This window comes from Hemitrygon akajei, chromosome 7 (genome assembly GCF_048418815.1).
Source record: "Hemitrygon akajei chromosome 7, sHemAka1.3, whole genome shotgun sequence".
NCBI classification, from domain to species: domain Eukaryota; kingdom Metazoa; phylum Chordata; class Chondrichthyes; order Myliobatiformes; family Dasyatidae; genus Hemitrygon; species Hemitrygon akajei.
The window spans coordinates 17,576,606-17,603,171 of NC_133130.1; the positions used below are offsets into that span (position 1 = coordinate 17,576,606).

At 43.2% G+C, this 26,566-nt stretch overlaps 1 protein-coding gene across 1 annotated transcript in view; it reads left to right on the plus strand.

Annotated features, from left to right (window-relative positions):
* Positions 1–21,821, plus strand: part of nmbr (neuromedin B receptor) — a 62,385-nt gene extending 40,564 nt beyond the window's left edge. The window contains exon 3 of the mRNA XM_073050253.1: positions 21,435–21,821. Coding sequence (XP_072906354.1) covers positions 21,435–21,821 — 387 coding nt within the window. The remainder of the gene's footprint in view (positions 1–21,434) is intronic.
* The last annotated feature ends 4,745 nt before the right edge of the window (positions 21,822–26,566 follow it).

The following is a 26,566-nucleotide window of genomic DNA, read 5'->3' on the forward strand; positions in this document are numbered from 1 at the left end:
AATGTTGTTCCACTGTTCAGGAAACTCTAAAATTAAACCAGGAATTATGGGACTGTGAGCCTGACGTCAGTCATGGAAAGTTACTGGAACGTATTCTGAGGGACTGGATATATACGCAAAGAATTTGCATAGATAGGCATGAACTGATTTAAGGAGAGTTAGCATGGCTTTGTGCATGGTGGGTCATGACTAACCAATCTTACAGTGTTTTTCAAGGTAGTCACAAGGAAAGTAGATGAAGGCAAGGCAGTGGATGTTGTCTACATGGACTTTAGCAAGGCATTTATAAAGGTCCCACTTGGGAGGTTGGTCAAGAAGGTTCAGTTGCTTGGCTTTCAATAAGGTTCAAAGGTTCAAAGGTTCAAAGTTCAAGCTTAATGTCAGAGAAATGTATACAATATACATCCTGAAATGCTTTTTCTTTGCAAAACATCCACGAAAACAGAGAAGTGCCCCAAAGAACGTGAGAACCCCAATGACCCCCCCAGCTCCCCCCTCCCGTGTGCAATGATCCCCTCCCCCCACCAGCAAAATTAAATGAGCATTGGTACAATCACCGAACCTGAGCGTGTGCTAAGCGATAGCAAAGACACAGACCATGCAGTTACCCCCAAAGCTTCGCATTTCGTCTGAATTTGACACTGCACAAGCTCTCTCTCTCCCTGGTAAGGGAGAGGGTGGCGTCCCCCATTTTCACAGCGGGTGGGAGACATAACAAGAACCCACTGGTTTATGATGTTAAAAGTCCATTTCGTCGCTTTTTTCGAGCTTTGTGTCCGAAGATCACAAAGACCTGGGGTCCTCGGACTCACAGCAAAAGATTCTCCGGCCTCCCCGACGACACACGAGTCTCTGGCCATGACACCGACCCGCGATCCGCCCGTCTCCAGGCCTCAAGATCATAGGCTTCCGAACACGATCGAGACTCTCAGGCCAAACCCTTGGCATGTCAAATAGCAGCTAATTGTGCAACCCTGAGAACGGGTCCCATTCCTGCAAAGAACCGAAGCTTGCACGTAACTTCAGGTCAGGGTCTTCAAAAGAACCCTGAAAGAAAAAAATAAAGATATGAAAGGTAGAAATAGAGTTGTTTCCGAAGATGCAAGCCAAGGAGTCATTAACTTGGAGAAGGAAGTCGGAGGATCAGAGGAACAGAGTGAAGGCTTAACGGCTTTGGCTCAGCGGGCTTAGGCGGAAGCGGACGAGGCAAGGTAGGTTTAGGTTTCAGTTTTTCCTGTTATTTCAGGAAAGGGGAAGTATGACTGTGAGGGCAGCTTGTTGTTCTCGGTGTCAGATTTTTGGAGGTTCTGGAGTCTCCTAGCCTCCCAGATGTCCACATCTGCACCAGATGTGCCGAGCTGCAGCACCTAAGGGACCGTGTTAGGGAACTGGAGCTGCAGCTCGAGACCTTCGTCTGGTCAGGGAGTGCGAGGAGTTGATAGAGAGGAGTTACAGGCAGGTGGTCACACCGGGGCCACGGGAGGCAGACAGGTGGGTCACGGTTAGGAGGGGGAAGGGGAAGAGTCAGGTACTAGAGAGTTACCCCAGTGGCTGTACCCCTTGACAATAAGTACTCCTGTTTGAGTACTGTTGGGAGGGACAGCCTACCTGGGGGAAGCAACAGTGGCCATGCCTCTGGCACAGAGTCTGAACCTGTAGCTCAGAAGTGTAGGGAAAGGAAGAGGAAGGCAGTAGTAATAGGGGACTCAATAGTTAGGGGGTCAGACAGGCGATTCTGTGGAGGAAATCAGGAGACCCGGATGGTAGTTTGCTCCCCTGGTGCCAGGGTCCGGGATGTTTCTGATCGTGTCCAAGATATCCTGAAGTGGGAGGGTGAGGAGCCAGAGGTCGTGGTACATATAGGTACCAATGACATAGGTAGGAAAAGGGAAGAGGTCCTGAAAGGAGAATATAGGGAGTTAGGAAGGCAGTTGAGAAGAAGGACCGCAAAGGTAGTAATCTTGAGATTTCTGCCCTGTGCCATGCGACAGTAACAGTAGGAATGGAATGAGGTGGAGGATAAATGTGTGGCTGAGGGATTGGAGCAGGGGGCTGGGATTCAAATTTCTGGATCATTGGGACCTCTTTTGGTGCAGGTTACACTTGAATCCTAGGGAAACCAATGTCCTGGCAGGAAGGTTTAATAGAGCTGTTAGGGAGGGTTTAAACTAATTTGGCAGGGGGATGGGAACCAGAATGATGGAGCGGAGGAGAGGGAAAACAGAAATAGATCTAAGGTAGTGAACAGTAATGATGTCAGGAAGGACAGGCAGGTGATGGAGCAAATTTGCAGCCAATGGGATGAGATGCAGTGCAATCAATGCAAAACGTACCAAATACTGGACTTAAGGTGTTATACTTAAATGCACGCAGCATGAGGAATAAGGTGGATGATCTTGTTGTACAGTTACAGATTGGCAGATATGATATTGTGGCCATCACTGAGACGTGGCTTAAAGGATGCATGTCTCTGGGAGCTGAACATCCAAGGATACACGGTGTATCAGAAGGATAGGCAGGTAGGTAGATGGGGTGGCTTGGCTTTAATGGTAAGAAATGACATTAAATCATTAGAAAGAGTTGACATAGAATCAGAAAGTACAGAATCTTTATGGGTTGAGCTAAGAAATCGCAGGGGTAAAAGGACCCTGATGGCAGTTATCTACAGGCCTCCAACAGCTGCAGTGATGTGGACTACAAATTACAACAGGAAATAGAAAAGGCTTGCCAGAAGGGCAGTGTTATGATAATTGTGGGGGATTTTAACATGCGAGTGGATTGGGAAAATCAGGTCGGCACTGAATCTCAAGAGAGAGAATTTGTGGAACGTCTATGAGATGGCTTTTTAGAACAGCTTGTTGTTGAACCCACTAGGGGATCGGCTATACTGGACTGGGTATTGTGTAATAAACCAGAGGTGATTAGAGAGATGGAAGTGAAGGAACCCTTAGGAGGTAGTTATCACAACATGATTGAGTTCACTGTGAAATTTGAGAAAGAGAAGCCAAAATCTGATGTGTCGGTATTTCAGTGGAGTAAAGGAAATTACAGTGGCATGAGAGAGGAACTGGCCAAGGTTGACTGGAAAGGGACACTAGCAGGAAGGACGGCAGAGCAGCAGTGGCTGGAGTTTATGCGAGAAGTGAGGAAGGTGCAAGACAGATATATTCCAAAAAAGAAGAAATTTTCGAATGGAAAAAGGATGCAACCGTGGCTGACAAGAGAAGTCAAAGCCAAAGTAAAAACAAAGCAGAGGGCATACAAGGAAGTAAAAATGAGTGGGAAGACAGAGGATTGGGAAGTTTTTAAAAGCTTACAAAAGGAAACTAAGAAGGTCATTAAGAGGGAAAAAATGAACTATGAAAGGAAGCTAGCAAATAATATCAAAGACGATACTAAAAGCTTTTTCAAGTATATAAAGAGTAAAAGAAAGGTGAGAGCAGATATAGAACCGATAGAAAATGATGCTGGAAAAATTGTAATGGGAGATAAGGAGATGGCAGAGGAACTGAATGAGTATTTTGCATCAGTCTTCACTGAGGAAGACATCAGCAATATACTGGACATTCAAGGGTGTCAGGGAAGAGAAATATGCACAGTCACAATTACGACAGAGAAAGTACTCAGGAAGCTGAATAGTCTAAGGGTAGATAAATCTCCTGGACCAGATGGAATGCACCCTCGTGTTCTGAAGAAGGTAGTAGTGAAGATTGCAGAGGCATTAGCAATGATCTTTCAAAAGTCGATAGATTCTGGCCTGATTCCGGAGGACTGGAAGATTTCAAATGTCACTCCGCTATTTAAGAAGGGGGCAAGGAAGCAAAAAGGAAATTATAGACCTGTTAACTTGACATTGGTGGTCGGGAAATTGTTGGAGTCGATTGTTAAGGATGAAGTTATGGAGTACCTGGAGGCATATGACAAGATAGGCAGAACTCAGCATGGTTTCCTTAAAGGAAAATCCTGCCTGACAAACCTAGTGCAATTTTTTGAGGAAATTACAAGTAGGCTAGACAAGGGAGATGCAGAGAATGTTGTGTATTTAAATTTTCAGAAGTCCTTTGACAAGGTGCTGCACATAAGGCTGCTTAACAAGATAAGAGCCCATGGAATTACAGGAAAGTTACATATGTGGATAGAGCATTGGTTGATTGGCAAGAAACAGAGAGTGAGAATAAAGGGATCCCATTCTGGTTGGCTGCCGGTTACCAGTGGTGTTCCACAGGAGTCCGTGTTGGGGCCGCTTCTTTTTACGTTGTATATCAACGATTTGGATTATGGAATAGATGGCTTTGTGGCTAAGTTTGCTGATGATACAAAGTTAGGTGGAGGGGCCAGTAGTGCTGAGGAAACAGAGAGTCTGCGGAGAGATTTGGATAGATCGGGGGAATGGGCAAAGGAATGGCAAATAAATTACAATGTTGGAAAGTGGATGATCATGCATTTTGGTAGAAAAAATAAACGGGCAGACTATTATTTAAATGGGGAGGGAATTCAAAGTTCTGAGATGCATCAGGACTTGGGAATCCTCATGCAGGATACCCTTAAGGTTAATCTCCAGGTTGAGTCGGTGGTGAAGAAGGCAAATGCAATGTTGGCATTCATTTCTAGAGGAATAGAGTATAGGAGCAGGGATGTGATGTTGAGGCTCTATAAGGCACTGGTAAGACCTCACTTGGAATACTGTGTACAGTTTTGGGCTCCTTATTTAAGAAAGGATGTGCTGACATTAGAGAGGGTTTAGAGAAAATTCACTAGAATGATTCCGGGAATGAGAGGGTTAACATATGAAGAACATTTGACAGCTCTTGGACTGTACTCCTTGGAGTTTAGAAGAATGAGGGGGGACCTCACAGAAACATTTTGAATGTTGAAAGGCATGGACAGAGTGGATGTGGCAAAGTTGTTTCCCATGGTGGGGGAGTCTAGTACGAGAGGACATGACTTGAGGATTGCAGGGTGCCCATTCAGAACAGAGATGCGAAGAAATTTTTTTAGCCAGAGGGTGGTGAATCTATGGAATTTGTTGCCACGGGCAGCAGTGGAGGCCAAATCATTGGGTGTATTTAAGGCAGAGATTGATAGGTATCTGAGTAGTCAGGGCATCAAAGGTTATGGTGAGAAGGCAGGGGAATGGGACTAAAAAATTGGATCAGCTATGGTGAAATGGCGGAGCAGACTCGATGGGCTGAATGGCCGACTTCTGCTCCTTTGTCTTATGGTCTTATGGTTAGGTGCCATCATTCCTCCTAAGCTCCACCCCCAAGAGGTAGCAAACTGGATTAGACATTGGCTTTGTGGGAGAAGCTAGAGAGTGGTAGTAGATGGTTGCCTCTCTGGCTGGAGACCTGCGACTTTTGTGTGACACAGGGATCGGTGCTGGGTCTACTGCTGTTTATCATCTATATCAACTATCTGGATGATAATGTGGTTAACTAGATCAGCAAATTTGTGGATGACACCGCCGTGTATAGTGGACAGACGGGAAGATTATATCATGACTTGCAGCAGGACCTGGACCAGCTGAAAATGGTAGATGGTGTGCCAATCCTTTAACCTACTGAGCATTCTGCTATCATCCAGTGTAAATGATCTATGACACTGCCAGCAGCAGTTTACTGTTGTATATTTAGCAACATGAGAGGATATTTAGCAACAGGGTAGGATTTGCACGGTGAGCAGTGGGGCACTGTGGTAGAACAGAGGGATCTGGGAATACAGGACCATAATTCATTGAAAGTAGCATCACAGGTAGATAGGGTTGTAACAAAAGCTACTGGTACATTGGCCTTCATAAATTAGAGTATTGAGATGACGGGATGTTATGTTGAAGCTGTATAAGACATTGGTGAGGCCCAATTTAGAGGATTGTGTGTGGTTTTGGTCACCTAGCTAAATGAGAGAAAATTTTCAAGGATGTTGCCAGGTCTGGAGGACCTGAGTTGTAAGGAAAGATTGAACAGGTTAGGACTTTATTCCTTAGAACATAGAAGATTGGAAGGAAATTTGATAGAGGTATACAAAATTATGAGGGGTATAGATAGGGTAAATACAAGCAGGCTTTTTGCACCAAGATTGGGTGGGACTCACTGGAGATGAGAAGAATGAAGGGGATCAAACCTATTGAATATCGAAAGGCCTAGATAGAGTGGATGTGGAGAGGATGTTTCCAATAGTGAGAGAGACTAGGACAGGGGTTCCCAACCTGGGATCCATGCACCACTCAGTTTATGGTAGGACCTGAGGGCACAGCCTCAGAATAGAAGAACCATAAGACATAGGAAGAGAATTAGGCCATTTGGCCCTTCGAGTCTGCTCCACCATTGAATCATGGATGATCTACCTGCATGTTAAACTCTCCCATGACTATCATAACATTTAAAACAATGATGAGCAGATAATTCTTTTGCCAAAGGGTGGTTAATCTGTGTACAGGACAGCTTTGGAGACCAAGTTATGTTTAAAGTAGAGGTTCTAAATTAGTAAAGATGACAAAGGTTTCTGGGAGGAGGCAGAAGAATGGGGTTGAGAGAGATAATAAATTAACCACGATGGAATGGTGGAGTAGACAAGGAGTGCTCCTATGTTTTATGGTCTTATGGTCTAATATGTATTTACCTCTCAAAAGGAATGGCTAAAACAGATCTCTTCGCTTCTGTCTTCTGCTCCCTTCCATTCCAGTCCTAATGATGGGTCTCAGCCCGAAACATCGAGTGTTACATATTAAGGATCAGCTTTATTTCTCACATGTTCATTGAAACTTTGAAACGTACAGTGAAATATGCCATTTGTGTCAAATCAGTGAGAGTTGAGCTGGTGGCAGCCAGCCTCCTGGTGTCGCCACAGTTCCAGTGCCAACATAGCATGCCCACTGCTCACTAACCCTAACCTGTGCGTGGTTTTAAATGTGGGAGGAAACCGGAGCACATGGAGGAAAGCCAGGTAAGTTGATTGCTGGTGCTATAAAGCAATTGTGCTAACTGCTATGCTACACTCCGTAAGTGCTGCCTAACCATAAGACCATAAGATATAGGAGCAGAAGTAAGCCATTCAACCCATCGAGTCTGCTCCGCCATTCAATCATGGGCTGATCCAACTCTGGCAGTCATCCCCACACCCCTGCTTTCACTCCATACCCTTTGATGCCCTGGCTAATCAAGAACCTATCTATCACTGTCTTAAATATACCCAATGACTTGGCCTCCACAGCCGCTCGTGGCAACAAATTCCACAGATTTACCACCCTCTGACTAAAGTAATTTCTCCGCATCTTAGTTCTAAATGGATGTCCTTCAATCCTGAAGTTGTGCTGGGTTTCTCCAGAATCCTTTTTGTGGAAATTTTCCGGCCTCTGCAGTCTGCCAGTCTTTTTTACACCTCCGCGATCTTACTCCCTGGAAATTGACTTACCCCTTTCTATCGTTTACAGCGATCCCACTTCATTAGATGTAATTAGGTTATAATTTTATTGCTTTGGCCATCCTGAAAAGTGATCTATAAGTCTTTCATTTTTTATAAGGCAATGATATGAGGTAGTGTCCAGGCGATTAGGCTGCCTTGCTTGACACTGAATGACTTAGTGCCAGTGTGATAGAACATTGAATGTACAACACCTCTGAACAGTATAGGTTCTTTGGCCCACGATGCGGCGCTGACTTTTTAACCCATTCTGAGATCAATCTAACCCTTGTACTTTACTTGTTAATCTGCACTTCTCTTTCCTCTGCAACTGCAAAACGTCAATCTGTATTCTGTTTTTCTTTTTTGCTAAATTGATTTAATTACAGCAAAGCCAATTTTATTGTCAGTTGTGACGACGAGAAATATTTTCAGCAGCATCGCAGGCACCTAACGTCAGCTGAACAGTGATGACAAGACGAAAAAACAGAAACAAATTATTCCCAATTTTTACAAAAAAAAAGTTGATTGTAGTTCAAAGTAGTCATAGTGTTGCTGTGCTGAGGCCATGGTTAAGGTTCTTTCAGTTTGTTCAAAAACCGAATGGTTGAAGGGAAGTAGCTGTTCTTGAACCTGGTGGTGTGAGACTTCAGTCCTCTGTACCTCCTGACTAATGGTATCATGAGAGATAGCATGGCTGGATGGTGGAATGGCTGGAAGGTTGATGACAGATATTTCCTTTCTGAGGCCGTCCCTCATGTAGATATTATCATGGGCAGTGCCTGTGATGGACAGAGCCCACTGCTCTCAGCACCATCTTATCTAAGAAATATAAGAGTAAGGATGTAATGCCAAGGCTTTATAAGACATTGGTCAGACTACATTTGGAGTATTGTGAGCAGTTTTGGACAGCTTATTTAAGAAAAGATGTGCTGACATTGGAGAAGGTCCAGCGGAGGTTCACTAAAATGATTCTTGGAATGAAAGAGTTAATGTATGAAGAGCATTTAATGGGTCTGGGCCTGTTCTTGCTGGAGTTTCGAAGAATGAAGGGGGAATCTCATTGGGTCTGGATAGAGTAGATGTGGGGAGGATGTTTGCTATAGTGGGTGACTCTTGGATCAGAGGGCACAGCCTCAGATCAGAGGGATATCCATTTAGAACAGAGATGAGGAAAAAAATTTTTAGTCAGAATATGGTGAATTTGTAGAATTCATTGCTACATATAGCTGTGGAAGCCAAGATATTGAGTATATTTAAAGAGGATGTTCTTGATTAGTCAGGGCATCAAAAGTTATTGCAAGAAGGCTGAAGAACAGGATTGAGAGGGATAATAAATCAGCCATGATGGAATGGTGGAACAGACATGATGGAATGAATGACCTAATTCTGCTCCAATGTCGTACGCTCTTATGGACACGCGAAGGCATGTAGCAAAGCTTCCAGAAATGGTGGATTTGAAATATGTGGAGAAATTGAAGACAGTAGTATTTTTATCTAATTTTCTGAAGAATTGGCACTTCAGCCCACAATATCTGAGCTGATCATGATGTCCATTTAACTGCACTATGTGCCCGAACAATGATTCAAATCTCTCCATTCCCCGTATGTTCATCAGCCTGTCAAAATGTTGATTGAACACCACCGTCATACCTGCTTCTGCTACCAGTATTCTGACAGCACCTTCTAGGCACTTATTAATCTTCAAAATTCAAAGTAAATTTATTATCAAAATACATAAATGTCACCATATACTCAACTCAGAGTCATTTTCTTTCGGGTATTCACAGTAGAACTAAGAAATACAATAGAATCAATGAAAAACTACACACAAAGGCTGACAAACAACCAATGTGCAAAAGTAGACAAATTGTGTAAATACATAGAAAACAAATAATAACAATAATAATAAATATGTGAATCAATAATACTGAGAACAGGAGTGGTGGAGTCCTTGAAGGTGAGTCCATAGGTTGTGGAATCAGTTCAGAGTTGTGGTGAGTATAGTTACCTACACTGGTACAGGAGCCCGATGGTTGAAGGGTAATAACTGTTCCTGAGCCTGGTGATCAGGGACCTAAGGCTGCTGTACCCGCTTTCTAATGGCAGCAGTGAGAAGAGAACCATGGTCTGGTTGTGGGGGTGTTTGATGATGGATGTTACTTTCCCATGGCAGTGCTTGCTGACCATGTGCTCAATGGTGGGGAGGGCTTTTCCTGTGATGGATTGTGTGTTGTCCCTTTAAATTTTGCCTATTTCAACTTAAAGGCATGGCCTACAGCGTTTGTCATTTATACTTCAGGACAAAGACTCTATTGCCCCTTTCCGTAACTCTCATAATTTTATAAAGCTCCATCAGGTCTCCCCTGAGTGTCGGACACTCCAGAGGAAACAATCCATGTCTGTCCAACCTCTCCTTGCTTCTAAGGTCAAATTATGCCGAGTTCCTGATTCCCACCACGACTATAGACTGATCACATTTGTGATTCCTTGGAGACCAGGCAATACAATTACATCCTGAAAACGACTTTAACAGCCTTTAAGAGATTCTATTGTTCAGTTCCCTCTTGTGGTCAGATAGTGAAGCAAAATGGCTTTCAAAAGTTTGTTGAAATGGAAGTGTTACTTTCTTGATTTCTGCTTAGGCCAAAGAGTACTGTTACCATAGTTACAATACTGAACAGCGGGTTAATAATTTGGAGGAATGAACACAAAGGAACTCAGTGGGTCAGGCAGCATTTTACAATCTAACATAATAATCTGGAGGCCTGCCTTTAAATCTCATCACAGCAACTTGACAATTCTACCCTAATTTGAAAAAAATTATATAGAGATATAAATCTGAATTACGTAAGAATTCAGAATCAATGTCAGGTTTATTATCACTGACTGAAATAATGATTATTTTGTTTTTTGTGCAGAGCAAATATTACTAAAAATTACAGAATTAAATAAATAGTGGAACATAAAAAGAATATCTAGATAGTGTTCATGGGTTCATTGTCTGTTCAGAAATTTATTAATTTATTTAAGCCTTTCTCACCATTCAAGTCACCCGCCCAGCAACCCTGATTTAATAAAGCACACACAAAGTGCTGGAGGAACGCAGCAGGCCAGGCAGCATCTATGGGAAAAAGTACAGTTGACGTTTTGGGCTGAAACCCTTCCGTAGGACTCGAAAAAAAAGCTGAGGAGTAGATTTGAAAGGTGGGGGGGGGGAAGGGGAGAGAGAAACACCAGGTGATAGGTGAAACATGGAGGGGGAGGGATGAAGTAAAGAGCTGGGGAGTTGATTGGTGAGGGACAGAAGGTCATGGACGAAAGAAAAAAAGGGGGGGGGATGAGCATCAGAGGGAGGTGAATGGCGGGCAAGGAGATAACGTAAGAGAGGGGCAAGGAGATGGGAAATGGTGAAGAGGGGGGTGGAGGACATTCACCCGAAGTGAGAAATCAATGTTCATGCCATCAGGTTGGAGGCTACCCAAATGGAATACAAGGTGTTGTTCCTCCAACCAAAAAGTGGCTTTATCCCTACAACAGTGGAGGCCATGGATGGACATATCAGAATGGGAATGGGAAGTTGAATCAAAATGGGTGGCCACTGGGAGATCCGGCTCGTTCTGGCGGACAAAACGTAGATGCTCAGTGCAGCAGTTTCCCAATCTACGTCAGGTCTCACCGATATACAAAAGGCCAGACCAGGAGCACCAACCACAGAATATGACCCCAACAGACTCACAGGTGAAGTGTTGCATCACCTGGAAGGACTACTTAGGACCCTGAATGGTAGTGAGGGAGGAGGTGTAAGGGCAGGTGTAGCACTCATTCTGCTTACGAAGATAAGTGCCAGGAGGGAGATCAGTGGGGAGGGAAGAATGGACAAGGGAGTTGCGTAGGGAGCAATCCCTGTGGAAAGCAGAAAGTGAGGGCAAGGGAAAGATGTGCTTGGTGATGGGATCCCGTTGGAGGTAGCAGAAGTTTCAGAGAATTATGTGCTGGACGTGGAGGCTAGTGGGGTGGTAGGTGAGGGCAAGAGGAACTCTGTCCCTGGTAGGGTGGGAGGAGGATGGGGTAATAGAGCAGATGTGCACAAAATGGAAGAGATGCAGTTGAGGGCAGCATTGATGGTGGAGGAAGGGAAGCCCCTTTCTTTGGAAAAGTAGGATATCTCCTTTGTTCTAGAATGAAAAGCTTCATCCTGAGAGCAGATGTGGCGGTGATGGAGGAATCGAGAGAAGAGGATGGCATTTTTTTAAGTAGCAGGGTGGGGACGAGGTATAGTCCAGGTAGCTGTGAGAGATTTAATCACCGTACAATTTATGACTAATTAACCTACCAATTGGTATATCCTTGGACCGTGGGAGGAAACCAGAACACCTAGAGGAAACCCAAATGGTCATGGGGAGAACATACAGACTCCTTACAGGCAGCGGTGGGAATTGAACCTGGGTCTCTGTAAAGCATTGTGCTGACCACTATGCCAGTGTGCTGCTCCACTGATGACAGAGGGGAAGAAATTATCCCTGAATCACTGAGTATGAATCTTCAGGCTCCCTGTACCTTCTCCCTGATGGTAGTGACGAGAAGAGAGCAAGTTCCAAATGGTGAGGTCCTTAGCGATGAGTGCTGCCTTCTTGAGGCACTACCTTTCGAAGATGTCCTCAGTGGCAGGGAAGGTTGTGACCTTGACGGCGCTGGCTGAGTCAACAACATTCTGCAGCCTCGTTTGATCCTGCATATTGGAGCTTCCATACCAGGTGGAAATGCAACCAGTCAGAACGATCTCCACTGCAGACCTATAGAAAATTTTAAGACCAAATCTCCTCAAGCTCCTAACAAAGTAGAGCCACTGACACGTTTTATTCTCATGATTCCGTCAATGTGTTGTGCCCAGCGTGGTCCTCTGAGACGTTGCTGCCCAGGAACTCAGATCTGCACCCCCAATCCCACCACTGACCCCTTGACGAGGACGGCTGCATAGTCTCCTTCCTGAAATCTGGGAAGAATCTCATGGCATTGCCGACACTGAGTGCCAAGTTGTTGTGACGCTACTCTGCCGCTATCTGACTCCTGTGCACTTCCTCACTGCCATCTGAGGATCTACCAACAACAATGGTGTCAGCAAGAAATTTATCGATGGTGTTCGAGCTGTGCGTAGCCACGCTGTCATGAGTGTAGAGAGAAAAGAGCAGGGGGCTGGGTATGTATCCTTAAGGTGCCCCTATGTTGATTGCTAGTGAGAAGGAGATATTAGTACTAATTCATACTGACCATGGTCTTCAGTTAAAGAAGTCAATAATCCAGCTTTTATTGAACAAGTCTTTGGTCCTCTATGTCTGTTCCAGCCATAATGTTATACTGAGCAAATAACATTTGCTTGTACATTGTCCATATCCTTCAATTCCTGCCTGTACTAACTGCCTCTTATTTATTGCTATCATGTCTGCTTGGAACATTTGGGGTAGCACAGTAGCGTAGTGGTTAGCACAAAAGCTTTACGGTACAGACGACCCAGGTTCAACTCCCACTACTGCCTGTAAGGAGTTTGTACGTTCTTCCCGTGACTGTGTGGGTTTCCTCCAGGTGCTCGAGTTTCCTCTCGCAGTCCAAAGACGTACTGGTTGGCAGGTTAGTAGGTCATTGTAAATTGCCCTGTGATTAGGCTAGGATTAAATCGGGGGTTTGTTGGGTGGCATGGCTCGAAGGGCCGGAAATACCTAATCCACGCTGCATCACAATGAATAAATAAATAATCTGGTTCTGGCAGCCCGCTTAAACTGTAGGCGGAAGGAACTGGCGTGGAGTTGGGGGTTCACCTTCAGAACAAACAAGACAAACAAGACGTCAACTCAAAGTTCAAAGTAAATTTCAATATTTAAAGTAAATTTATTATCAACGTACATATATGTCACCATATACAACCCTGCGATTCATTTTCCTGTGGGTGTACTCAATTAATCCATAATAGAATAATAACCATAATAAAATCAATGAGAGACTGCACTTAAGAGGAGGCCAACAACTGTGTAAATGACAACAAGCTGTACAAATACAAAAAGGAAAATAAAAGAAATACTTCTACCCATAGATATAGCCATTCCAACCACAAACAACATACAGACATCAATAAGTGAAAAACACCAGAAATATGCTGAATTAAAAGAGGAAATTGAAAGACTATGGAACATGAACAGGGCATATATTGTCCCAATAGTAATATTTACAGCTGGTATCATCTGAAAGGCACTACACAATAGCATTAAACAATTAAGGCTACACAGCAATATCTATGTAAACCTCCAGAAAGCCACAATGCTAAACACCACTAGAAAAGTCCGCAAGTTCCTAGCAATTGAGAGATGAGCGTGCTTGGCTATGCCTGTACCTCAGGTTTTACCAGCTTGAGCTGAGAAAAAATAAACAATAAATAGTAATAATTGTGGCAATACAGTACCAGGTGGTTAACACAAAGAATTATCAAAAGTACATAATAAAAGACCTACAAATTCAAAATGATAAATGTAGAAAATGCAAAGAAACCAGAAAAAATCCATCACATTACAAGATCCAGTAGCAGTTTAACTCAATCTGATTCCTTACACAGGCACGATCAAGAGGCAAACATAATTCACCAAAATCTTGCTTAAAATATAAACTCATAAAGGAAATTGTACCTTACTATAAATTCAAGCCTGATCCAGTTTTAGAATCAGCATCCCACAAATTATATTACAACCAATCCGTTATTACAAATAGGACAATCCATAATAACAGTCTGGGTGTAATATTACAGGGTAATATTACACGCCAAGAACAACTTACTGAATAATGAAACCATTCCAAACATACACAACACACAGATATCCATGAGTGTAAAGCACCAGAAATATGCTGAATTAAAAGAGGAAATTGAAGGACCTTGGAACATGAACTGGGTATATATTGTCCCAATAGTAATATCTACAAACTAAAGTCACTACACAATAACATTAAACTATTAGGGCTACACAGTAATATCTATTTAAATCTCCAGAAAGCCACAATACTAAATACCACCAGAATAATCTAAAAAGTTCCTCGCAATTGAGAAATGAGTGTGCTTGGCTTTGCCCGTTCTTCAGGTTTTACAAGCTTGAGCCTTGAACAAAATATTTTAAAAAATAAATAAACAAGCAATAAGTAGTGAGAACATGAGATCAAGAATATTTTGAAAGTGAGTGAATAGGTTATGAGAACATTTCAATAATGGGGCAAGTGAAGGTGAATGAAGTTATCCCTCTGGTTTAAGAAGCAGAAGGTTCAGAAGTAATAACTGGTGGTGTGAGTCCTGAGACTCCTGTACCTTCTTCATGATGGCAGCAATGAGAAGTCAGCATAAACTGGGTGCTGGGGATCCCTGGTTATAGATGCTGCTTTCCTGCGACAATGCTCCTCATAGAGGTGCTCAATGATGAACCTGAAAAGTTTAGTATCAAAGTACATATTTGTCACCATATACTACCCTGAGATTTACTTTTTGCAGACATTCACAGTAGAATAAAGAAAAATGGTGAAATCGATGAAAAAGTCCACACAAAGACTGACAAACAACCAATGTGCAAAAGAAGAAAAACTGTGCAAATATGAAAAACAAATAATAATATACTGGATTCGGTTAATTTCTCCATTGATTAATCAGGACAGCCACTTATTTAGGTCGACTCTTAAAGAACAAAAATTAATTGAGGAAATAGCTGGGATTCCATGCCTTTATTTTGAACACTATGCCAATTAATTGGGATAAGAGACTTTGGCTGAATATTTTTTTAACTAGTGTCAGTCACATGCACTACACAATGATCAGAGTGAACAGTTTTTAAATAGTGTCAAGCAATGCCTATAAAAAGTATTCATCACTTTTGGAAATTTTCAAGTTTTATTGTTTTACAACATTGAATCACAGTGGATTTAATTGGCTTTTTATGTCACTGATCAACAGAAAAAGACTCTTTCATGTCAAACTGAAAGCCGATCTCTACAAAATAATCTAAATTAATCACAAATATAAAACACAAAATTATTGATTGCATAAATATTCATCCTCTTTAATATGGCACACCAAATCATCAGCCAATTGAAATGAGGGGTGATTGATAAATTCATGGCCAAAGGTAGAAGGAGTCAATTTTAGAAAACCTAGCACATTTATTTTTCAACATAGTCGCCTCCTACATTTACACACTTAGTCCAGTGGTCGTGGAGCATACGGATCCCTCCTTCGTAGAAGTCGGCATCTTGGACCTCCAGAAGTGGTCCACAGCAGGGATGATTGATAAGTTCATGGCCTAAGGTAGAAGGAGATAAGTTATTAACTTCAACCTTTCTGCGTAATCACTCAAAGAGTTGAACGGAACGTGCATGTAATGAGAGCTGTATAACTCACTATATACAGTCAGGGTGTTTCAATTGATTGTGGTAAAATACACCTGTACTTGCAAGGTCCAGCTGCTGGTCTGTCACTATCCAGGCAAAAACTACACCATGAAGACAAAAACACACTCCGATCAACTCTGTTTAAAGAAATAAAGGGAATTACAGAGGCTTACCCAGGTGGATTGGAGGAGGATACTGCTGGGGATGGGCAGAGCAGAGATGGCTGAAATTTCTGGGAATAGCAGGATAGATATGTCCCACAGAGGAAGAAGGGAAGAAGCTCTCAAATGGCAGGGCTCGGCAACCGTGGCTGACAAAGGACTGCATAAAAGCCAAGGAAAGGGCACGTAAGGTAGCAAAAGTGAGTAGGAAGTTGGATTATTGGGAATCTTTTAAAATTCAATAAAAGGCAACTAAAAAAGCTATAAGGGTAAATATGAAATATGAGGGCAGACTAGCCGATAACATAAACAGAATACCAAAAGGTTTTTCAGTTATATAAACAGTAAAAAGGAGGGTGGAGTTGATATTGCACCACTGGAAAATAATGCTGAGGTACTAATGTGGGACAGAAAATGACAGATGAATTCAATGGGTACATTGCACCTTTCTTTACTGTGGAAGACACTAGCAGTGTGCCAGAGGTCCGTGAGTATCACTGCTATTACAAAGTAAAAAGTGCTAAGCAAAGTGAAAGGTCTTAAGGTGGATGAGTCACTTGGGCTAGATGGACTACATCCCAGAGTCCGGAGAGAGGTTGCTGAAGAGATAATGGATGCATTGGTCATGATCTTTCAAAAATCACTTGATTCTGGCATGGTTCTGGAGGACTGGAAGATTGCAAATGTCATTCCAGTCTTTAAGAAGGGAGTGAGGCAAAAGAAAGGAAATTAAAGTCAGTTAGCCTAACCTCAGCAGCTGGGAAAGGGATAGAGTGTATTACTGAGGATGAGGTTTCGAGGTATCTGGAGACCAATGATGAAATAAGGCAAAGTCAGCATGGTAAAAGGAAATCTTGTCTGACAAATCTGTTAGAGTTCTTCAGGGAAGTAACAAGCAGGGTGGGAAAATACAAGGATAAACTTAGATTTTCAGAAGATGTTTGATTAGGTGCCAAACATGAGGCTGCTTAACAAGATAAAATCATATGACATTACAGGAAAGATACCGACATAGATAGCGGAATGGCTGACAGGCAGGAGACAGCGAGTGGGATTAAAAAGGGCAATTTCTGGTTGGCTGCTGATGACTAGTGGTGTTCTTCAGGGGTCAGTAATGGGACCGCTGCAGTGCAGTGATTTTTCTCAATTACTGTTGGTGAGAAATAAGTCGTAACACAATTCTGAATTGCTTTGCTCACTGCGGTTTCAAGCATTCAGGCTTGCTGATGCCAGAAATGGTTGGCAGTGAAAATTTTATGATTTCACTACTTCAACATGTTAGAAACTATAAAGAATTTGAAGGTATTAACAATCGATCCGAATGTTACAATGAGAATGAGAATTTGGAGGATGCAGTTGTCGAAAGCATTGTATGAAGGCAGTCATTATCCGCACTAGGTGTCTGTGCTGATTTTGTTCATTTATAGTCAATCAAAAGAACATGACAACACTACCACTGCATGAGGAAATCTGCAGATGCTGGAAATTCAAGCCACACACACAATATGCTGGTGGAACGCAGCAGGCCAGGCAGCATCTATAGGAAGAAGCACTGTCGATATTTCAGGCCGAGACCCTTCGTCAGGACTAACTGAAAGGAAAGATAGTAAGAGATTTGAAAGTGGGAGGGGGTGGGATGAAGCCAAGAGCTCGGAAGTTGATTGGCAAAAGGGATACAGAGCTAGAGAAGGGAAAGGATCATGGGACGGGAGGCCTAGGGAGAAAGAAAGGGGGAGGGGAGCACCAGAGGGAGATGGAGAGCAGACAAGGAGTGATTGTGAGAGGGGCAGAGAGAGAGAGAAAAAAAGGTGGGGAGGAATAATAAATAAATAAATAAATAAATAGATAAATAAATAAATAAATAAATAAAGGAAGGGGTAAGAAGGGGAGGAGGGGCACTAATGGAAGTTAGGGAAATCAATATTCATGCCATCAGGTTAGAGGCTACCCAGACAGAATATAAGGTGTTGTTCCTCCAACCTGAGTGTGGCTTCATCTTGACAGTAGAGGAGTCCATGGATAGACATATCAGAATGGGAATGAGACGTGGAATTAAAATATGTGGCCACTGGGAGATCCTGCTTTCTCTGGTGGACAGAGCCCAGGTGTTCAGTGAAACAGTCTCCCAGTCTGCGTCGGGTCTCACCAATATATAGAAGGTCGCACCGGACGCAATACTGCGAGCTTGATGGTTGACGGTAATAACTGTTCTTGAACCTGGTGGTGTGCGACACAGACCCTTGTACCTCCTGTCCACTGGCAGCAGTGAGAAGAGAAAACACAAAGTACACTGCAGATGCTGTGGTCAAAGCAACACGTACAACAAGCTGGAGGAACTCAGCAGGTCGGGCAGCATCCGTGGAGGAGAGAAGAGAACATAGCCTGAACGGTGGGGATTCTTGATGATGGATGCTACTTGAGGTAGTACAAGTGAAAACAATAGCAGAATGTAGAATAAAGTGTTACAGTTACAAACAAAGAGCAGTGCAGGTAGACAGTAAAATGCAAGGTAATAACAAGGTAGATTGTGTGGTTACATTTCTGCTTTATTATACAGGGGGCCATTCAATATTCTTATTACAGCAGTGTAAAAGTTGTCCTCGAGCTTGGTGACGTGTGCTTTCAGACTTCTGTATTTTCTGCCAAACAGGAGGGGATGGGGCAAAGAGAGAAAGTCTCAAGTGGGCAGATCTTTGATTATGCTGGCTGCTTTACTGAAGTAGTGAGAAGTTTAGACAGAGTCCATAGAGGGGAGGCTGGTTTCCATGATGTGCTGAGCTGTGTCCAGATAAGATGCTTTCAATGTTACATTAATGAAAAATTGGTGAGGCTCAAACAGAACATGTAAGATGTCATTAGCCTGCTGGGGAAGCTGAGGCATTGGTGAGCTTTCTTGGTTGTGGAGCCGGCATGGTTGGACTAGGATGGGCTATTGGTGATGTTGACTTTGACAAACCTGGACCCCTCTGCACCATTACTGTGTGCATCACCCCCTTTCTTAAAGTCAATGACCAGTTCTTTGGTTTGGCTGACATTGAGGGAGCAATTGGAGTGCATAAATTGGCTGAGATTTCCCTTCCCGTGTGAAAATTTTCACGAATGTTGAGTCACCGGATACCTGCTGCCAGAAGTCAGGAATGCACTCGCAGGCTTTTGCCAGCTGAGATTTATCACCCTGGCACCGTTCCTGTAGCAAGAAGATATTTCTCAGCGGTGTTTATGCAACTCTGTGTCCCTTAGCTGGATGACCAAGTGATACGATACTCTAAATTAATTCTGACAGCAGTTTCACAGTTGGATGAGTGGAACTATCTGTCTCTGGTGTTTTACGCTATAATTCTTCCCCACAATAAGCGACTCCAGTCCACTCGGCTAATTCAGCAGTACTGCAGTCAGAAGCTTTTGGGCTGAACTGGTACTGCAGTTCAGACCAGCTTAGAGCACCGAGCGGCTCCCAGCACCTGTCCATCAGTGGTGTAGACCTGTCTCAATAATCTTCACCACACTGACTGAGATCTTACAGAAGCAGTAAGGTGATGTCAGATTCCCAGAATTCACCACAAACAGCTTGTCAATTACCTTAGCCTCTATCCCACTGTTATCAGACTCTTGAATGAATCTGAGTGGTGGACCTTTGGAATTCTTTGCCACAGGTAGCTGTGGAGGCCAAGTCTTTATGTATAGTTAAGGCAGTGGTTGGTAGATTTTTGATTGGTCAAGCATGAAGGGATATGGGGAGAAGGCAGGAGATTGGGGCTGAGAGGAAAATTACATCTTGATGAAATGGTGGAGCAAACTCAATGGGCCAAATGGCCTAATTCTTCTCCTATATCTGATGGACTCTTGACCTCACAATCTACCTCAACATGCTCTTGCACTTTATTGTTTACCCACACTTTCGCTGTAGTTTTTAAATTTTATTCTGCATTTTATTGTTTTGCCTTGTTCTACCTCAATGCACTGTGTGATGAAACGATCTGTATGAACGATATGGGAGATAAACCTTTCGCTGTATCTCAGTACATGCAACAATAATAAACTACTTTAGCATTACTTATTTATTAATTTTAATTGTAATTTATAGTAATTTTTAGGTCTTGTACTGTTGCCACAAAACAAATGTCATATATGTCAGTGGTAATAAATCTGATTCTGATTCTGATTCAAAACAAAGAACCAGGAGACCTAAAAGGAACATGAAATATCCTCAGTGAGCAGGATTAAAGACAATATCAAGGCATTTTATACAAGCATTGAAAAGAAAAGGTTGTCAGGGAAAGAGTATGTTTACTCAAGGACAGACTGTACGAAGGTCTCACACCACAAGAAAGCAGACCTTCACCATGCAGTCCATGCTCTCTTCTAGCTGTTGCCATTGGGAAGGAGGTACAGAAACCTAAGGTCCTACACCACCAGGTTCAGGAACAGTTGTTACCCTTCAACCATCAGGTTCCTGAACCAGCTTGGATAACCTCAGACATCTCAACTCTAGACTGATTGCACAGCCTATGGACTCTACAGCTCATGTGCTCAGTATTATTTCTTTATCTATCAACCAATCTATCTATTTAGTTATTTGCCCAGCTTGCCTACCTTTGACTGGTTGTCTGCCGTTACTGAAACATAGGAACATAGAAAACCTACAGCACAATACAGACCCTTCAGCTCACAAGGTTGTGCCGAACATGTCCCTACCTTAGAAATTACTAGGCTTACCTAGAGCCCTCTATTTTACTAAGCTCCATGTACCTGTCTAAAAGCCTCTTAAGAGACCCTATCGTATCTGCCTCCACCACCGTTGCTGGCAGCCCATTCCATGCACTCACCACTCTCTGAGTAAAGAACTTACCCCTGACATCTCCTCTGTACCTACTCCCCAGCACCTTAAACCTGTGTCCTCTTGTGGCAACAATTTCAGCCCTGGGAAAAACCCTCTGACTATCCACACGATCAATGCCTCTCATCATCTTGTACACCTCTATCAGGTCACCTCTCGTCCTCCTTCACTCCAAGTAGATTTTCATTGATTCCGCTCTATATCGCCATTCTACTGTGAATGCTGACAAGGACATGAATCGCAGGATAGTATATGGTGAATATATGTACCTTGAAGATAAATCTACTTTGAACTTTGGTGCACTGATGTGATGACTCGTATGGATGGCATGCAATGTTTTTCACTGTACCTTGGTACATGTACCAATAATAATCCAAACTGCCGATTTAAATGTACCAATTTAAGTTGTAACCCTTTGTCAGCTATTGCCCAGCAATGCTCGATGAACAGATGTCTCAAATTAATCTCTTCACTACTTCCTGGGGGGTGAGGGTAGTGACATGTTACATGAGCAAGTTGCTTCAGATAAGAGAGAGTTGATGGTCGTGAGAGAGGGAATAAGGGCTAGAAGAAGGAAAAGGGCTGAATCACCTTCTGCTACTTTGTTGTTTTCCTTTGCTTTCTAGATGGAAACACGGAAGCGTCTTGCCAAGATTGTGCTGGTATTCGTTGGCCTGTTTGCTCTGTGCTGGTTCCCCAACCATGTGCTGTACATGTACCGCTCCTTCCATTATGGCCAGATCGACATTTCGCTTGGACACTTTCTGGTCACCGTGCTGGGCCGGGTGATGAGTTTCTGCAACTCCTGCGTCAATCCGTTTGCCCTTTACCTGCTGAGCGAGACCTTCCGGAGGCACTTCAACAACCACCTGCGCTGCAGGGGGCACCACCGCCGCTCCGCCTCCAGCAGCTACTTCCAGAGCACCTCCGCCATGCGCATGACATCAATCAGGAGCAGCAACAGGAACATTGTCACCAACGGACTCAGCCTCAAGCAGGAGTCAATGGCTTGAAGCAACACGCGTCTCCCGCCGTCACCTCGCACACATCCACATTCACTGGAAAAGCCTCACGATTCTCAGCAGCCAGAATGGCGAGTGGAGAGAATGCAGATGCCCCTCTCCCTTTTCTGATCCAAGCTGGGAGGAGACCATTTGGCCTGTCGAGCCTCTGCCAGCTTCCTTTCCCTCAAAAACACGAGATTCTATAGACCATCTTGAGCAACACTCAAAATGCTGGAGGAGCTCAGCAGGTCAGGCAGTATTTATGGAGGGAATAAACAGTTGACATTTTGGGCCAAGACCCTCAAAAGGATTGGAAAGGAAGGGGAGAAGCCAGAACAAGAAGATGGGGGTAGAGAAATAAGTATAAGCTCTAAGGTGACAAGTGAGACCAGGTAACGGGGAAATTGGGTGGGTGTGGGAGGGGGATGAAATGAGAAGCTGGGAGGTGATTGTTGGAAGAAGTAAATGGCTGAAGAAGAAGGAATCTAGTAAGAAAGAAGAATGGACTATGGGAGAAAGGGAAGGAGGAAGGGAACAAGAGGGAAATGATGGGCAAGTGAGAAGAGAATGGCTGAGTGTTGTCCCGAAACATTGACGGTTTAATCCCCTCCGTAAATGTTGCCTGACTTGCTGAGTCCCGCCAGTATTTTGTGTGTGTTGCACCCCCTCACTTACTCAAGTCACAAACCTATTCTCCCTCTCGAACACTCACCACTTCCCCTTTGAGTCTTGTGCCATTACCCCACACCAAATAGTAATTTACAGTGGCTCATCAACATGCCAACGCCCCCCCCCGGGGATGTGATGGGAAACTGAAGCCTGAGGGTGGGGTTGGGTTGGATGGGGACCGAACTCAGATCACAAACCACGATGCTGCCCTGCTTCCCGCATCTAGGGGAGATGGTTTAAGGATGGCTTCAGTACAGTAAAGTAGATGCATTTAAGTAGCACCTACTTGTGATCTCAGCACTCTCCGAGGAGCTATTTCTGAATTATCTCTGGAGTTCAATAAAAGGCCATAAGATGTAGGAGCACAATTAGGTCATTCTGCCCACTGAGTCTGCTCTGCCTTTCAATCGTGGCTGAACTTTTTCAAACCTCATTGTTCTGCCTTTTCCATGTATGCCTGAATCCCCTTACCAATTAAAAAATCTGTCAATCTCTGCTTTGCATTCACCCAATGACTTGAACTCCAAAGTCCTATGTGGCAATGAATTCCACAGATTCACCACCCCCCTGCCTGATCTCCTCATCTCCTCATTTCTGAGGAGATTCCTCCTCATCTCATTTCTGAGGCTATACTCTGAAATCCTGGTCTCTCCTTCTAACCAAAACGTAACACCATAAGAGTTTGGAGAAAAATTAGGCCATCTGGCTGATCTATTTTTCATCTCAAGCACATTCACCTGCCTTCTCTCTGTAACCTTTCACACCCTGATTAATCAAGAACCTATCAATCTCTGCCTTGAATGCACCTAATGACCTGGCCTCCACAGACACCTTTGGCAACGAGTTCCACAGATTCACCACTCCCTGGCTAAAGAAATTCTTCCTCATCTTCATTCTAAATAAACGTTCCCCTTCTCTGAGGCTGTGCCCTCTGGTCCTAGACTCTCCCACTATAGGAAACTTCCTCTTCACATCCACTCTATCCAGGTTTCAATATTCAATAGGTTTCAATGAGATCACCCCCCTCATTCTTATAACTCCCAGCAAGTACAGACCCAGAGCCATGAAACACTCCACACAGGATAATCCTTCCATTCCCAGAATCATTTTTGTGAACCTCCTCTCGACGCTCCTCAGCCAATCCTTTCTTAGATGAGGGGCCCAAGACTGCTCACAATACTCCAAGTGAGGCCTCACCAGTGCTTTATAAAGTCTCAGCATCACATCCTTGCTTTTATATTCTAGTCCTCTTGAAATGAGTGCTAACATTGCTTTTGCCTTCCTCACCTCAAGCTTAATCTGCAAGTTAACCTTTAGGGAATCCTGCACAAAGATTCACAAGTCACTTTGTACCTCAGATTTTTAAATTTTCTGTCCATTTAGAAAACAGTCTATACTTTTGTTCCTTCTATCAAAGTGCATGACCATACACTTCCCAACCTTGTATTCCATCTGACACTTCTATGCCCATTCTGTTAATCTGTCCTTCTGCAGCCATCCTGTTCCCTCACACTACCTGCCCCTCCACCTATCTTCGTATTGTGCACGAATTTGGCCACAAAGCCATCAATTCTGGTATCCAAGTCACTGCATATAATGTGAAAAGAAGCAGTCGCAAAACCAACCCCTTCGGAACACCACTGGTCACAGGCAGTCAACCAGAAAAGTCTCCCTTTATTCCCACTCATTGCCTCCTGCCGATCAGCCAATGCTCTGTCCATGCTAGTATCTTTAGCTTTTATCTTGCTAAGCAGCCTCATGTGTGACACCTTGTCAAAGGCCTTCTGAAAATCCAAGTACACATCAACTGATTCTCCTCTGTCTATCCTACTTTTTATTTCTTCAAAGAATTCCAGTAGTTTTGTCAGGCAAGACTTTCCCCTAAGGAAACCCTGCTGACTTTGGCCCATTTAATTATGTGCTTCCAATTATGCTGAAACCACATCCTTAATAATCGACTCCAACATTTTCCCAGTTGCTGAGGTCAGACTAGCTAGTCTATAATTTCCTTTCTTCTGTTTTCCTCCCTTCTTGAGTCCTCTGTAATTTTCCAGTCCTCTGCAGTCATGCCAGAGTCTATTAATTTTGAAAGATAATTTCTAATGCCTCCACAATCTCTAGCTACCTTTTTTGGAACACCATCTTGCCCAGATGACTTATCTATCTTTAGATCTTTCAGCTTCCCAAGCACCTTCTCCCTAGTAATAGCAACGACACTCACTTTTGCACCCTGACAGATTGAAATTCTGGCATACAGGTAATGTATTCCACAGTGAAGGTGGATGTAAAATACTTAATTAGTTCATCCGCCATTTCCTTGTTCCCTATTACTACCTCTCCAGTGAAATTTTCCATTGTTCCAATATCTACTCTCGCCTCCCTTTTACCTTGTATCTGAAAAGAAAACATTTCCATTTATACTCTCTCCAAAATATTTGGTATTCAGTAGTTTTCAAAGTTATCCCTCTGCCATATCCTTCTGAGCTTCATCAAGTATAGATCCAGAGATATAAAATGCTCCTCATGTGTTAAGCTTCTCATTCTTGTGAACCTCTTTGGAATCTTCTCCAGGGTCAACACATCTTTCCTTAGATACAAGGCCCAAATTTGCTGACAATATTCCACATAAGGTCTGTCCAATGCCTGATCAAGTCACAGCAGTACATTCTCATTTTTATATTCTAGTCTTTTCAAAATGAATGCCAACATTACATAGCAGCTAATGTTCACACAACAAGATCACACAAGAAAGAAGGCAAGCGATTAAATTATCTTTCTTTGGTGATGTTAGCTGGAGGACAAACACTGGCCAGAGGCAGACGGAATATATTGCATGTAACTGGAAAATAGTATGTGCCATTTCCTAAATGGGGAGTAAATTCAGATAATGGAGGTGCAAAGGGACTTGGAAGTCCTTGTTCAGGATTCCCTGAAGGTTAACTTGTCAGTTGATTCAGGAGTAAGGAAGGCAAATGTAATGTTAGTATTTAGTTTGGAAGGACTAGAAAGCAAGGATGTAATGCTGGGGTTTTAGTCAGACTGCATGGAGTATTGTGAGCAGTTTTGGGCCCCTTATCTAAGAAAAAGACGGCAGTGTAGAGATATGTCTCTACCAAAGGAGGTGTAAGACACTCCTCCCCTTCTCTAGCCTGCAGGTCAACCTTGGGCAAGGTGTAGCACCTGCTTAGCCCCCCCAATCATGGTCACATGAAGCCATGGGGACAGGCGCTGGATGGTCGAATGAGCAGCTGGTGCATATTACAAGTCCTGGTTATACAACCACTGATGCCAGGCAGACAATCCCTGAAGAGTGTTGCCAAGAGGAAGGCAATAGCAAACCACTTGTGTAGAAAAATATGCCAAGAACAATCATGGTCATTGAGACTCATTGTAGCTTCATTGCTACAGATGTCTGTGGAGATTAAATATTGGGTTTATTTAAAGCGGAGGTTCCTAACTAGTCAGGGCGTCAATGGTTACAGGGAGAAGGCAAGAGAATGGGGTTGAGAGGGATAATAAATCAGCTGTGATAGAATGGCAGAGCAGACGCAATGGGCTGAATGGACTCATTTTGCTCCTATATCTTAAATGTATCTTCATTATCAGTATACAAATGACCTTCCAAAGATTTACAACCAAATGTAATAGCTATTTTAAGAGATATTCTAATAAACCAACAATGTTCATGGAAAGCAGGTTTCCACCTCCATAGCTTAAACAGGAACCTGGCAGGATTTTGAACTCAAAACCAATTTATCTTCTTTAACTCCATTTCAGTGAGTGTTCCAGCCATTCAGCATGAAGGAGTGGCAAATTACAAATATCACTTCAATTCCTTTCAAATCATTTCAATTCCTGTGGATAAACCCTTTAAGACCTCACTCAGTTTGAATAGATTAACACCGTATGGTAATCTGTTTGGCAGCCTTTACCCATTCATGCTTTGGGAAGAATGCCGTGATTTTTATTTTTGTTTCACATTTCCGTGAGAATTGAATCAGTGGTTGAACGGAGACTATGGTATGATTGAAGATGAGCCTTTTTTTTGAGGCACATCGCAGCGTACAGTGAACTTGCTGACCCAA